The 14,912-nt window shown below is 46.3% G+C and overlaps 1 protein-coding gene across 3 annotated transcripts in view; it reads left to right on the top strand.

Annotated features, from left to right (window-relative positions):
* The window catches only part of Tbc1d22a (TBC1 domain family member 22A), a 297,396-nt gene that overhangs the window by 74,058 nt on the left and 208,426 nt on the right, over window positions 1-14,912 (top strand). For all 3 annotated transcript variants that reach the window (XM_048444913.3, XM_048444912.3, XM_085678867.2), the window contains exon 5: window positions 10,141-10,211. In XM_048444913.3, coding sequence (XP_048300870.2) covers window positions 10,141-10,211 — 71 coding nt within the window. The remainder of the gene's footprint in view (window positions 1-10,140; window positions 10,212-14,912) is intronic.

Consider the following 14,912-nt stretch of genomic DNA (forward strand, 5'->3'; position numbering starts at 1 on the left):
AATTTGCCTATTGTGAGCATTTTCGTGAATGGAACCATAAGCAGATGGCCTTTGCAGACTGACTTATTTCACCTAGCACATTGTTTCCAAGGTTTATCCACCTTGCCAAATGCAGCCTTAATATTCCATTGTACAATGGTTTGAATGTTAAATGCTTGGTTCCCTCAGCCTGTTGTACTTTTGGGGGAGGGTGTCACCGAACAATTAAGAGATGGTACCTACTGGATCTCATGGTCAGTGGAAGTTATGTGAGGATTCCACTTCTTTCCTTTTCCTCTCTCTCAGCCTGGCTGTGAGGTGAACAATTCTGTCATGACCTGCTGCTTTGTTACAGGGTTCCAAGTGACAAGGCCAACAAACCATGGCCTGAAATTGTTAGCTTAAGCCATGGTGACCTTTTTCTCTAAGGAGCTGGTTGTCTTGGTGGTTGCCACAGTGGAAAGCTGAGCCATGTGGTATGCAGGCTGCAGTCTGTGTATCCATTCATCCTCTGGTGGACATTTGGATGTTCCTGCTTTATGTCCAGTGAATAGCACTGCTGACAGCATTCAAATGTACATTTCTATAAGATTTATTTTCAGTGCTCTTGGATCGGTATTGAGGGTGTCTAATGTGTTGAGGACTGGCAGACTGTTTCTTATTGTGCCATTTTTTTTTACACTCACCAGCAGTGTGTGAGGCTTCTGAATTTCCTGAATTTGGAAATTTTAGCTATTGCATGTGAAGTGGCTTCTCCTGTCAGTGTGATTTTGAGTGTCTCTTCATGTGTTTTTTTTTTTTTTTTGACTGTCTGTGTATTTCCGTGGATAAATGCCTCTTCATATTCTTTTCATTTTTGATTGGGTTGCATGTCTTTCCACTATTGACACCCATGGTGTTTGCTTTATTATTTTCTTTTCAGTACTAGAGGTCATATCTCACACTTTTTGCATGCTGGGCACACACTCCATCCATAGCTCCTGGGCAGCTCTTCTCCAAGCTCCTGGCATTTAGTTGTACTCTGGGTTCAGGTTGGCCACTGTGAGGATGTGACTGTAGTCCTATAGGTTGGGACAGCAGGGACGGTGGCTGTGGGCCAGCAGGTTGCAGGTCATGTGACACCTGCTTCTTGGTCCAACAGCTGTGACCTGTGTGTTGTTTGGGTAGCACCAAGCTGGGTCCAGTGTCACAGGTTGGTGTTGAGCAGTCAGAGCGGGCACTCCTGTGATGTTCTAGCCTGGACTCCTAGATGCCTCCTTCACTGATTTGGGGGGAGGAAGCTCTTAGCAAGGGCACTAGAGGGATGTTTCCAGGGCTTGGAAGAGATGACCTTAGCATCCTTGATGACAGGCTGAGGAGAGGCAGGGCACCCAGAAGAGGTGACATAGGAACTGTTTTCCCATGTGCCTCTAAAACACTTTGTTTCAGTAGGATTGCTCCTTACTGCTCAGGTGTATTCTCTCTGTGTACATTATTAAAAACAAACTTCATGGAATTGTTCAAGGCAGAAAAACATCAACTAGACCAATAGCAGAGGACAGAAAAAAACTTCTTGGAGCACCTGCCTCGCACATGCCAGCAAGTAGGACAGGCTGGCATGCTTCTAGAGATTTACACCTGAGTCACCATGGTTTGTGATAGAAGGCAGTGTCCCTGCTGTTGTCTGCCTCCGCAGAAGAGGAGCCTTTTTGTGGGCAGCTAGCACAGGGCCTGGGTTAGGTGTCTCCCACATCTATGGACCTAGTGTTGCAGGAGCTCTGCCATCCAAGGTCACAGAGTCTGAACGACTACAGAGCTAACAGCCCAGGCTGGGCCGATCTCCAAGGTGACAAGGAAGGCTTTTGGAGATGTCACTGAAGGTGGCACTTCAAAGATGAACCGGGCTTTTCCAAGAAGAGAAAAGAGATACATGTCAACATAGTATATTTAATGGTTAATATTCTCAATTTGATGGGATCTAGAATTACCTAGAGGACAGAGCTCTGGGTGTGCTCAAGAAGGGGTGTTTAGACAGATCACTGAGGTGGGGAGACCAGCCCTAAATGGGCGACATCAGTCCATCAATGAGCTGGGGTCCAAGACTGAATAAAAAGGAGAAAGTGAGCTGAGCCCCAGCATTCTTCTCTTTCTGCTTCTTGACTCAGTGTAACCAGCCATGGCATTCTCCTGCCGTTGTGCCTTCCCTGCCATGACGGACTGTGCCCTCACTGTGAACCAGAGTCAAGCCGTTCTTCCTTCCACTGCTTTTGCCAGGGACTGTTATAGTAATGACTACAGTGTGTTAGTTTTGTGTCAGTATGACACAGGCTAGAATAATTTGTGAGATAGGAACCTCAGCTGAGAAAATGCCTCTGTAAGATCCGACTGTGGGCACCGCTGTATAGCATTTTCTTAATTAATGGTTAATGTGAGAGGGCCAGTCCATTGTGGGTGGTGTCTCTCCTGTGCTGGTGGTCCTGGGTTCTATCAGAAAGCAGGCTGAACAGGCCAGTAAGCAGCACCCCTCCACAGCCTCTGCCTCAGCTCCTGCATCCAGGTTCCTGCCCTGCTTGAGTTCTTGTCCTGCCTTCCACTGATGATGCAGTGATGTGGAAGCATAAGTCAAATAAACCCTTTCCTCCAGCTTGCTTTTGGCCATGGTGTTTCATTGGAGGAATAGTAACCCTGAAACAGTTACCAAGTGTGGTAGAGGTAGGTATTTCTTCATGCTTGGTTCTGTGGGTGATCTTGTTAGATCCACATTGAGGCTAATGGCACCCAAGATGAACTAGACTCTAGTACTTTTGTCATTGTCTTTATTGTAGTTATGATTAATCTGAGCCCCACAGTGGAGTTTTAAAACTGTTCCTGGAACCAAAGGAGCCATGCCATGTACTTTTCTATGATGTGAGATGTTTCAGCACTGTAGTGGGTTTCCAGGCTTGTCTCCTGCTTCCTGCCACTACCCCTTTTCCACCGCTGTGCATCACTCTCCTGGGCCAAGTAGTGGCCAGCCTCCCCCGGAAAGATTTCCTAGGCCATAGCTGCTTTTCCCTGGACACTGTGTGTCCACTTCTCCCCACCAGGTCTTAGTTCCACCTGAGCCTGCCTGAGGGTCTTCTGCCGGCATCCTGGGGTACCTCTAACTTCAGTGACAAAAATTCTTTGAGAATGTTAGCAATCTATGGCTATAACACCCTGAACATGCTGATCTCATCTGAAAATTTTAACAAACTGACTTTTGCTTAACCCTAGGGTAATAAGTGCTGAAGGATCAGCTTCTGTGTTGCAGACAGAACCCAAGGCCAGCGTGTGGGCAGCCATGCTTGGATGGACATTAGTGTGTGCTGAGCTGTGGCTTGAGAAAAGGGCAGTGAACAAGGGACTGGCTTTCCAGTTGCTGTGGGTGCAGTTGAAACAGTTCCCAGGCTACCATGTAGGTAGGGAAACTTAAATTAATCTGCTGGCATCTTACTGCATTGAGAAGTTGGGAATGGGAGTTTGGGAGGTTGAGGCAGATGACAGGAGTCCAGTGCCGGAGAGGAGGAAGCCAGTGTGAGGAAAAGAACACCAGATACCTGCAGAGGACACCTCAGAGTCCTTGGTCTAAGCAGAGAGTCCAGAGCTGTAGGGAACTGAGTGTTGGAGAGAGGGAATAGAGAGCCTGGTCAGGAGCCTGTGCCTCCAGCCCTCTGGAGGAGGAGATCATGCTGGCTGGCACAGACCTGGTGCTATTATTATTACACAGGCACTGATTGATACCAGCACATTAAGTATTCAACACGGTAACCAGCATGCAGTGAGACATGAACATGTGACTCACAGTCAGATGAAAAGCCAGGGATTAGAAGAAACAGACTCCCAAGTCAACAATAAAACATTGATGAACCCAGTAAGAGATGGGTAGATGTCAGTGCTTCACAGGAGGTTCAGAAGTGGCCCCGACGTGAGAGTCTGCACAGCGCTCAGGCTCAGGGTGATCAGTCATCACAGAACTGATTAACTCACAGCAGATGCCGTTTAACACTCCTGTAACGGCTCAAATGGGAAAGACCGGCCATGCTGAATCTTCAGGATATTCAGACTCTGGAACTTTGGTCTATTGTTGGAGGACATGCAATACAGTACAGCACCTTAGAGAACCTTCTTAGGGAAAACTGCTTCCTGGAGACAGGGCAGGTGCTCAGTACACTGCCCTACGGAGCCAGGTTGTCTCCACAGAGGAGGGAAGTGAATGGTGATGGACACTGTCAAGACTTGGCTGGGCCTGGATAGCTGCAGTTTGCCTCACACACGGCTGGTGCGAGTGTAAATTAATACAGCCCCTGTGGATCAGTGTGGAAATTCCTCTAAAAATTAAAAGTGGAACTAGCATGTTGCCTAGCCATAACTGAGTATGAACCTGAAGGCATCTACATCAGCTTTCCACAGATAGCTGCAAGTCCATGTCCATTGTAGTCCTGTTCACAGTACCCTAGATGCCCATCGATGGATGATACAGAAAACTTAGGACGGACCCACAGTGGAGTTTGATCAGTGTGAATGTTTCTAAGAAAGGGCAATTTGGGGGAAGATAAGGGAGACCAGCAAGGAGGGGGCGAGGTCAGAAGAGGGCAATGTAGGAGTACTGTGGCCAAAGACCATGACGTACTTACATGAGAACATAAAAACATACCATGTTGTGTAGTGAATGTGTGTTAATTATAAAAGGCTGGGGACGAAGGTGCCTGAGCTGCAGAAGTTTGCTATTCTGCAGAGACCAGTAGGACCTCTCTATAATGGGAGTCTCCTACTGGCCTGACTGGTGCCCCAGGCCCCCAACACTAGCTGTGCTGTGCTCTGTTCTGTATACCTCCTTCACATCTGCTTAGGTAGGCTTATTCCGTGCCCACACAAACAGGGATCTGGTCTTCCTGGTGGCAGTTTGTGTTCCTTGGTGCAGAGTCCCGTCTCTACCAATGGACACATTGCTTGCTCCTGGTGGTTTGTTCATAGCGCTCTCTGCTCTGAAGTCCTCGGGCATAGCCCTTACCTGGTCTTGGAAATAAAACCATAGGCTTCCTCAGTAAAGTGGCTGCTCAGAGGTTTTAAAAAATTGGATCCAGTAAAAATTACCCTAGTCTGTACTCACAGCAAACTGTCAGAGAGCAGCTCTGTGCCCAGTCTTTTCAATATTGGGTGTCATGGTTCATTTACAATTTAGTCCAACCTTATTTTAGGGGAGTTCTTATTTTACTGTGTAGTGCTTTGGTCACATCACAGATTTTCTACCTTGCTTTTATGTAGCCGCTGCCATGTGTTGTGGGAATCTTCATGTTTTCTGTGGGCAGTTTGTCTTTTAACTTGTGTATGTGCTCTTTATGTACGAGTAGTGTGAGACTTTTATACGCTGACAAAACTGTCAAGCCTGCTACCTGCTGCTTGAATAATCGACTTCTTTACACGGTATAGTTACATCCCAACTTGTATACTTAGTTTATTAATCCTTTCATTTGTAGTTTCTGAGATTCGTGTTTTGGAAGGCCTTTCCCCATACAATATAGCAGAAGATTCTGTTTTCGTCTTGTGCTTTAGTCTTTCATTTTACACAGGGAGACAGCCAGGCTGCCCTCATTCAGATTTGCTATCATTCAGACTTGGTTTTCTGGTAAGACACACAATCTTGTCTAGAAATGGGTGCAGGGTTGTGTGAATGTCGCTTTATCATTTTATCACATTTTGGTGTTCACGTGTTTGCAGGTTTGATTTCAACCATTATTCCTGCCTCCGGGTCTCTTCCCTTTGTCTCTCACAGAAGGCTCCTGTCTTCATGTCTGTAATTCTGTCATAGATGACCTTAACTATTGCTGCAGATCTCTTCACAAGCTTTAGTTTTTAAGAAGATTTTATTTTTAAAGACTTATTTTTATCATTTTAAATTATGTGTAGGTATCTGTCTGCATGTGTGTTTGTGCATGTGAGTGCTGGTGGCTACAGGGACCAGAGGCAACACATTCTTTGAAGATGGAGTTCCAGATGTTTGTGAGCCACTTGATGCGGATACTGGGAAATGAACTTGACTCCTCTGGAGGAGCAACATTAACCGCTGAGCCATCTCTCCACCTCCACATTCTTTATTTTATTTATTGTATGGTGTGTGGTATGCATGTCTGTGCACATGTGCATAGAGGCCAGAGGTTGATGTCATATTCTTTTCCTCAAAGGCTCAGGTCCAGGGATCCCCCTGGCTAGTACTCCTGGCCAGCATGCTGGGAATCCAACACATGCTACTATATAGGTACATGGATGGTTGGATTGGAATTTGGGTCCTGAGACTTGTCTGGCAATCACCTTATAGACAGCCATCTTCTAGCCCCACATTATTCTTTTTGAGAATTTTATTGGCTCTCTTAGAGCCTTGCTCTTCTAGATGAGCTTGCAAAATTTTCAGATACATCCAGCAGAGCGCATTGCAATTTTAATTCTCTTTGTATTAAAATTACCTTTTTTTTTTTTTTGGTGACAACTGATACTATTTTTCAGTCTGAAACCCACTTATCTATCCAACCTGGTTTGACTTGTCTTGTTCTTATTTAGCATCTCTTTTTCTGGTCCTTGATTTTCTTTCTTGCTGCCCTGTAGGCTGAGCTTCCTCAGTCTCCTTGAGTCCACTCTTTGTCCTGCAGCCTGTTGTCCACACAAGGCCAGGCTCGCATGAGCTGTTTGTGGTTTAGAATACTACTCTTGTTGACACAACTTTTGTCAGTTGTCCTGTTCTCTAAGGAACAGACCTGATCTCCGGATATAACATTCCCTGCTTAGTTTTGTAGCCCTTCTGGGCCTTTCTGTTGAGTGGTTATGGCCTGATGTTTGCTTTGGCTGGAAGGTGAGCCCTTCCCAGTGCTAGACATGGAGGCCATATTTGCTGTTGCTCTTGGCCATGATTTCTTTCTTTCTTTTTTTTTTTAAAGTTTATTAAAATATAAAAGTTTCCATTTTCGCCCCTCCTCCCAACACCCTCCCACTCCCCCCACTCCCTCTCCTCTTCCCTCTCCATCCCTAAGAGCAGTCCGGGTTTCCTGCCCTGTGGGTAGTTCAAGATCCTCCCCGCTCCCTCCAGGTCCAGGAAGGTGAGTATCCAAACAGACTGGATCCCCAAAAATCCAGAATATGCAGAGGAAACAAGTCCCAGAGTCATTGTCAATGGCTTTTTAGAAAGACTTCGGGTCAGCCACATTCAGGGAATCCAGCCTCCTCCAGAGAATCTGGTTGGATCAAGCGCTCCTTCAGTCTCAGTCAACTGGCCTTGGTGAACTCTCATTAGATCAGTCCCCTTGTATCAGTGGATGATGGCTCCCCTTGCGGTTCTGATTTCCTTTTTCATGTTCTTCCTCCTTCTGCTCCTCCTTTGGACCTTGGGGGGCTCAGTCCGGTGCTCCAATGTGGGTCTCCGTCTGCATCACCATCCATCACCGAATGAAGGTTCCCTCTGATCTTGCCCTCCCTGCTCACGTTCTTCTTCCTTCTGCTTCTCGCTTGGACCTAGGGAGTTAAGTCCAGTGTTCCAACGTGGATCCCCGTCTCTATCTCCATCCATTGCCAGATGAAGGATCTATGGTGATAAGCAAAATATTCATCAGTATGGTTATGGGCCAAGGCCAGTTCAGGCACCCTCTCCTCTGTCCAGAGAACAATCTGGGGATCTCTCCTTGGACCTGGGATCCCATTTACAGTCAAGTCTCTAGTAAACCCTAAACTGACTTCCATAGTTGAGATATATTCTTCCCTGAACCCATATCTATCCTTCCTCCCTCCCCCGCTCCCAGTCCCCCGAGCATTTCCCATTCCTCCCCTGCTCCCTTCTCTCTAACCCTCTCCCCTTCCAACTACCCTCCCACCCCCTCATGCACCCGTGGTTACCTGGAACTCTTGTCTATTTCCAATCTCCAGGAGGATTGGCCATGATTTCTTTACCTCTGACTGCCTGCCTAGCCCAGAGGAACTATACCTTACACCTTGCTGAACATGGTACCTCCCTCTCTCCATGCTCAGATGGAGAAGCCTGCCAGTTAGTTTCCTCACCTGGCCTGCACGATTTTTAGGCTCACATTCTTCACAGTTTTTACTTCCCTATTACACAGGGAAAACCTATTGGTTCTGGAAAGATTGTGTACTGCCCATCCTGCTTAGTATGGACCTTCATCACCTGCCTGGATCTTGCTTTTTCCTTTCTAGTTGACTGTAAACTGTGCTGGTTGGTGCTTATAATGATCCTTAGACTCATGTCTAACTAGCACACTGTCAGAGGGAGAAGGACAGTTGCTCCCAAGGATTCCTTAAGAGTATGACTCTCTTGACATTCTGAGCCGTTGCACTATTCTCCTAGTGTCTAAGATGGAACCCCAGCCCCACTGCACATTGACCATGGGGGGGGCTCTTAACTCTGCTTCATCTGAGTGGGGTCTGCTTGACTGGCTGCTCACCACACCTTAGCATTTCAGTGTTGCTCTCGGGAATTATGGGTACTCTGCTCAGGTGGCATTCTGCTAGGGAGGGGAGGTATGTTTGGGACATCTGTCATCTGTCATCAGAGTGTGGCTCTTCCCATTAGTAACTTCTTCACACCCATCCCTGCATCCTTGGGTGAATCTTGTGATATATGCTATTCTTCAGATACATTGCTGTGTTTGTGCCTGTTAAGACTTTCTTTGGGATCTCTGTCTGTATTTATAAGTGGTATTTGACTGTACTACAAAGTCTTTAAGAATAGGAGTTAATACAGTGAAAAGAACCTGGTATTAAAGGGCAAGTTACTTAACCTCTGTGAAACCAGTTCTCATGCGTGGACAGGGCTCATAGGCCTGATTAATCCAAGCTGCTTTGAGGAGCTAGTGAGACAATGTATGCAAAGCTCTTTTTAAACACGGAGCTTTGACAAAACGAGAACTTTATCTCACGCTGTATATTCACGATTCTTGACTTGGAACTTTTTTTTTTTTTAATGTGTAGATGGGGTCAGAGAACATTAACCGAGTGTGTTTTCTCAGTTCTTTCTTCATAAACCTCAGCCAGAAACCAACGCTGCAAGGAGGGAGAGATTCTGTGAGCCTGGTTAGCAAACACGGTTATCAGCATTCGGATATTAGGCCCCCATTCTTCATGGCATCCATGGGGAGATGGGGGGAGAGTTGATGTTTTCTGAGGTCTTTGTGAATGCAGGTTATTGCTGTTGCAGTCACCCAATTACTCTCTACTTATTTTACTTAGACTTTAGTAATTGGAAAAAGATTAGATGTCAGGACTTTGCATTTTGTTGATTATATTACCAAAGTCTTCTCTGTAATCACTTCTCTTATTCCTGGTATTAATCATGAGCTCTGAGCTGTTAGAAGAGTCTAATAGTAGATTTCTAATGGAAGCAAAGGAAGCAATTGGCTTTGTCTTGCTGGAGCTGGAGTGCATGGATGTCCCTACGCACCTGCATGAGCCCTCTAGCAACTCAGGAGATCAGTGACAGGCAGAACCAGGGCCCACTGTCCTTCCCTACTGTGTCATATACTCACTGCCTTGGCTGCCGGCCCCTCTCTCTTTGGTCAGTCCTTATCTGGTTCTGCTCCTTGGTGGTATTTGGAAAGACATGCAGGCCTTGTGTTTGTCCACTGTGAAGCCCTCTTATCCTAGCTGTGTATCGTGTGGCTCACCTTGTCAATGCTGTGTAAAGACAAACTCACCTCCCAGAGACCGGTACTGGGAAGACATCTTAGATGGGCATGGGCATTAAGAAGCAGCGAGTGGGATGGAGTGGGAGGGAGAAGAGAGTCAGCTAAGTTGTCCAGATGGAGACTTAGCTTTGTGAGTTCAAGGGGACAAAGAGATAGTGGGAGGGGAGGAAGCTGGTACCCTGGATGCTACTGCTTCAGGGAGGAAGGGCCTCCCTGTCCCAAGGTGGCATCAGAGATACCTGGCTGCCTTTGACAGACATGTCTTATCTAAGACATACAAAAACAGACAATGCTCTGTTTTGCTTTAATAGAGTGGTAATTCATTGAGGACAGTCACTCTCTGAAATGCTTATAATTTAGGCTTACTTTGGTTCCATTTGTGGGGCTCCCTGGCTCCCAGGGACACTGATGGGATATGGTAAGATGCTTTAGAGCCATTTGTGACCTTGATTTTCTCTGTTCTGTTTTTTTCTTCCAATAGAGGAATTACGGAAACTGAGTTGGTCTGGAATCCCAAAGCCAGTTCGTCCAATCACATGGAAGCTTCTCTCAGTAAGTCTGTATATCAGTGCTCAGCCTAGCCACGTCCTCCTGCATGTACCGTGGCCTGGTTCCTGGCAGGAGGAGCATGGCTTGCTGGTCAGCTTCTCTGTCTTGGCTGCATAATGACATAGAACTTTGCTGTGGCTGAAATGGCATTGTCTAGTTTTTGTTTAATTTCAAGGTTGGTTTGGCAAGTCTGGCAGAAAGTGAGGACAAGCAACAGCTCGTGACAGCTGTGTTAGTTCCTCCAACTTCCACCAGTAAAGAATCACTGTATGCAGACTTGTGACGCAGGATCTTAGAGCACAGAACACACAGCTCAGAGGAAATGGGTATGTGCGAGCAGAGAAGTGTTGGTAATGCTGTTGTTGAATAAGAACAAGAGGAGGAGAACAAAGGGAAAGAGGAGAAAGAGCAAGAAGAGAAGAAAGAGGAAGAAGAGAGGAAAGAAGATAAGGAGGAAGAGGAAGGAGGAGGAAGGACAGGAAAAGGAAGAGGACAAGGAGGTGTGGGGCAGGAGATTTCGAAAATAGTCTGTGTGATGGAGAGTAGGGGCCAGTGCCCTGAGCCCCAGATCCAACCTGCCAATCTAAATGCCCTTCTGGAAAAGTTCAGCGGTTGTTGATGGCTGTTTTCATGCCCTCACCTACTTAACCTGGCTTAAGATTGGAAGCGAGCATACTTTATTGACAGCTTTCTTCTCTTTTACTTTTGTTTTAATTTTTGAAGATCAGTCATGGGGAACTCTAGGCTCCTACTCTAAATTGAGTCTGACTTTCAGTGTTTAAGAGACTTTCGTGATAATGAGTCACAATAAATTTTCAGTGTAGCACCTTGTAATCCTAAATGCAGATGCAGCTCTGAACAGCAAATATTTATTGATTAAATATCTCTCGCAATTAAGGCTAGACCCGCTGTGATCCCTTGTGTTCTCCTTTGTGGTTTTTAAGTGTTATAACCACATTTCTAAATGCCCTGTAAGAGAGGTTACACACTCGTGATTGGTTTGTAGGAGGTTGTGATGTAAATGCCTGGAAGACCCCATGTCATGGTTTTGCGTTCATCAAGCATGGACTGCTCTAGGTGAAAAGTTTCATGGGAGACTCTTGCTCCTCCTCTTTCCTTCACTTCTGCTCCTGTGCAAGTCATAGCTGCACTGCCTTGAACTGCCCAACTGCATAGTGGTTGCCGTGTCAATAATACAGAGCTTCAGAGAACAACAGGGGTTGGGGTGGGGTGAGTGGTGGGCAGCTCCAACCTGTTGGTGTCGACCTGGGAATATGTACACAGGTACCTGTAGGGACCTGCCTACAAATAGTAAAGGCTATAGAGACTCTGGGGTGGCTTGAAAGAAAATAGCTCTCAAAGGGAGTGGCATTATTAGGAGGTGTGGCCTTGTTGGAGGAATTATGTCACTGTGGGAGTGGGCTTTGAGGTCTCTTTTGCTCAAGCTTCTCTCAGTATGACTGTTCAGTTGACTTCCTGTTGCCTGCAAGATGTAAGACTCTCAGCTTCAGTACCATATCTGCCTGCATACCACCATGTTCCCCACCATGATGATAATGGACTGAACCTCTGAAACTATAAGTGAGTCTCCTCAATTTAATGTTTTCCTTATAAGAGTTACCATGGTCATTGGTGTCTCTTCACAGCAGTATAAACCCTAACTAAGACAGACCCAGATGCCTCTAGGAAGAGGTCAGGGGCTCAGACATGCAGCAGGGTAAGTCCAGCACAGTTTGGCACAGTCTACCTGTGAGGTATTCAGAGCTTGAGTGTCAGCCAAGTGGAAGGGTTGGGATGGTACGATGGGGTAGCCAGTTCCTAGGGTTGGTTTTGAAAGGGGGAGGCTTTACTCTGTGTTTCTAAGGCATCACAGGTGCACAAGGAGGGCAGGAGGACTAGGAAGTTCTCAAGCCTGAATTGACAGATGAGAAGGTAAATGCCAGGTTAGTGAGCAGACCTGTGCTTTGCCAAGGGGTCTTTTCAGGGGAGTATAAATAGTGGAGATGCCAGGCAAGGGTCCTTGGCATGGAGGCATGTTCATACAGCATCTCTGGAGGATGTCAGTGTTACTTGGATGAGGGAGTTGGGAAGGTCATAAGGCTAACAGGTGCATTAGGGGTGTGGCAGGTCAGCATTATAGACTAGGCAAGTGCTCCCGTTAGACCTCTGTAGGAAGTCAGGGAGGAGGGCAGGAATCAGGAGACCATGTATATAGTTGACACTGAGGTAACATGATCCTTATCCTGAAGGACTTGAGCTGGGGTGTGCAGCTGTTTCTGGAAGGAGAATAACTGTAGTTGTATTATTTTACTCTTTGCTCTCTACTCTTTGGGGGGCCTGCCACCCACCTTCTGGATAATCACACTGGGACTTCTTTTTTATGAATGCCTGACCTCAGCCTGGCTTATTTCTAGCCAGTTTTTCTTAAATTATCCCATCTACCTTTTTGTCTCTGGGCTTTTACCTTTCTCTAGTCTATATACCTTTCTTTTCTTCTTATTTCATGGCTTGCTGTGTGTCTGGCCCCTGATGTCTTTTCTCCTCCTTTTCCCTCTCTTCCTTCTTTTCGTTCTTTCCTTCTGTTTATTCTCTCTGTCTGACAGTTCCACCTATTCCTCTCCTGCCTCAATATTGGCCATTCAGTTCTTTATTAGACTAATAACATGTTTTGGGCAGGCAAAGTAACACAGCTTCACAGAGTTAAAAAAAATGCAACATGCAAGAATGCAGCACATCTTTGCATCATTAAATAAATATTCCACAGCATAAACAGATATAGCATGTCTTAAAATTAATATTACACAAGAAATAACTTGGAAAATCATTGGTGAGTCCATGTAGTTATTTTCTGGAGCTCAATTAAATTCTGTCTCAAGCACTGTGTTTGGTGCTGAAAAAGGTCAGGGTAAGCCTGAGACTATATCCCAGCTCTCCTAGATTCTGCACAACACAGAGAGAATGCTTATCCTTCTGTTACTATACAGCACAGACCTGGGGCTGACTGCACAGAAAAGGAGCCATTTCCCCGGGACACCATTCCTGTGCCTCATTTTCTCCTTTATCGAATGCTCGCTGAGTATAGGACAAGGCATACTCAGATTTCCTTAGAAGCTGAGTTGTGTCCTCCCAGAGAATGAGCAGGTGACTGTCACCAAATAGTTCTACACAGTGTCTGGCAGTGATGAGGTGCCTTGCAGGGCATCAGGGAAGCTGGGAGGTATTCAAGTTGAGGCAGGATCGGTTGGGAAGGGCTGGGAAGGAGTCAGTGGTCAAGGCTACATGTGTATGGAGGGAGTCTGGTCACTAGAGCAGGCAGAGAGACTGGCTTTTCTGCAGGGCATAGACATGGTGTCTTAGTTTGAGGTTTCTATTGCTGTGAAGAGATGCCATGACCTTGGTAATGCTTAGAAAGGAAAACATTTAATAGGGGCTGGCATACAGTTTCAGAGGTTTAGTCCATTATCATCATGGCGGGACATGAAAGTGCAGGCAGACGTGGTGCTGCAGGAGCAGCTGTCAACACTGTATAGCTTGAGCATAGGAGATCTCAGAGCCCGCTCCCATAGTGATATACTCCACCAACAAGGTCATACTTACTCTGACAAGGCCACACCTCTTAATAGTGCCTCTCCCTATGGGCCAAGCATTCAAAAACATGAGTCTATGGGGGCCATACCTATTCAAACCACCCCACATGGGCAGTGACTTTTCTGAGCATTTGGCTGTGTTGCTATTCCTGTGCAATCTGCTTCCTAATGGTGTAGGAACTGCGTGGGAGAAGAAGTCACTTAGCTGGGATGCTGTTCAGACGTTGAGTGCTGGGTAGGAGTTGGTTAAAATTGGTGGGGTTCTTTCTCAGTTGGAACTGACTGGACCTTGGAACTTGCCTGAGAATGACTTCCTTGTCTGATGGCTACTTGCAGATGCTACCAGCCTCAGCATGTGTCTTAGTGGGTTACTATTGCTTTGACGAAACATCATAACCAAAAGCAAGTTAGGGTGGAAAAGGTTTATTTGGCTTATGCATCCACATTAGTGGATTAGTTCATTAGTTCATTAGTGAAGGAAATCAGCATAGGAATTCAAACAAGGTGAGAACCTGGAGACACACTGATACTGATACACAGGGTACTGGCTTGCTCAGCCTGCTTTCTTATAGAAATCAGAGCCACCATCCTGGGGTCAGCCACACCCACAATGGGCTGGGCTATCTCCTATCAGTCACTGATTAAGAACGTATTCTACAGGTTAGCCTATGGCCCCTATGTAGGCATTTTCTCAACCGAGGTTCCCTCCACTCAGATGACTCTACCCTGTGTCAAGTTGACATGAAATTAACAAGCACAGCATGTTTTCTGTAATGAAGGTCTGAGAAGCATGTCTATCGGTCACAGGATACTTGAGGGAATGGTGGGGACAGAGAAGATTCTCTTTTGTCCCACTCACCTCTTCCACAGTCTGTGAATAGCTCTGATTAACGTGGCTTCCCTTGTGACTGCCCCGGAAGCGGTCACAGGTCCTGGTTACTGGGATTTGGATGAACAATTCAGGCTGGACAAGATTATCACATATGCATGGAACCTGGTATCCTGTGGGTCAGAGTGTCCATGGAGTACCTGACTGTAGATAGCAGGAGCAGGACATGGTCAGTGAGTATGGACTCCTGACCTGGCTGTGTTTCACTGTCACTCAGGGGACTGGGCG

The sequence above is a fragment of the Myodes glareolus genome, chromosome 19 (genome assembly GCF_982192425.1).
Source record: "Myodes glareolus chromosome 19, mMyoGla1.1, whole genome shotgun sequence".
Taxonomy (NCBI): Eukaryota; Metazoa; Chordata; class Mammalia; order Rodentia; family Cricetidae; genus Myodes; species Myodes glareolus.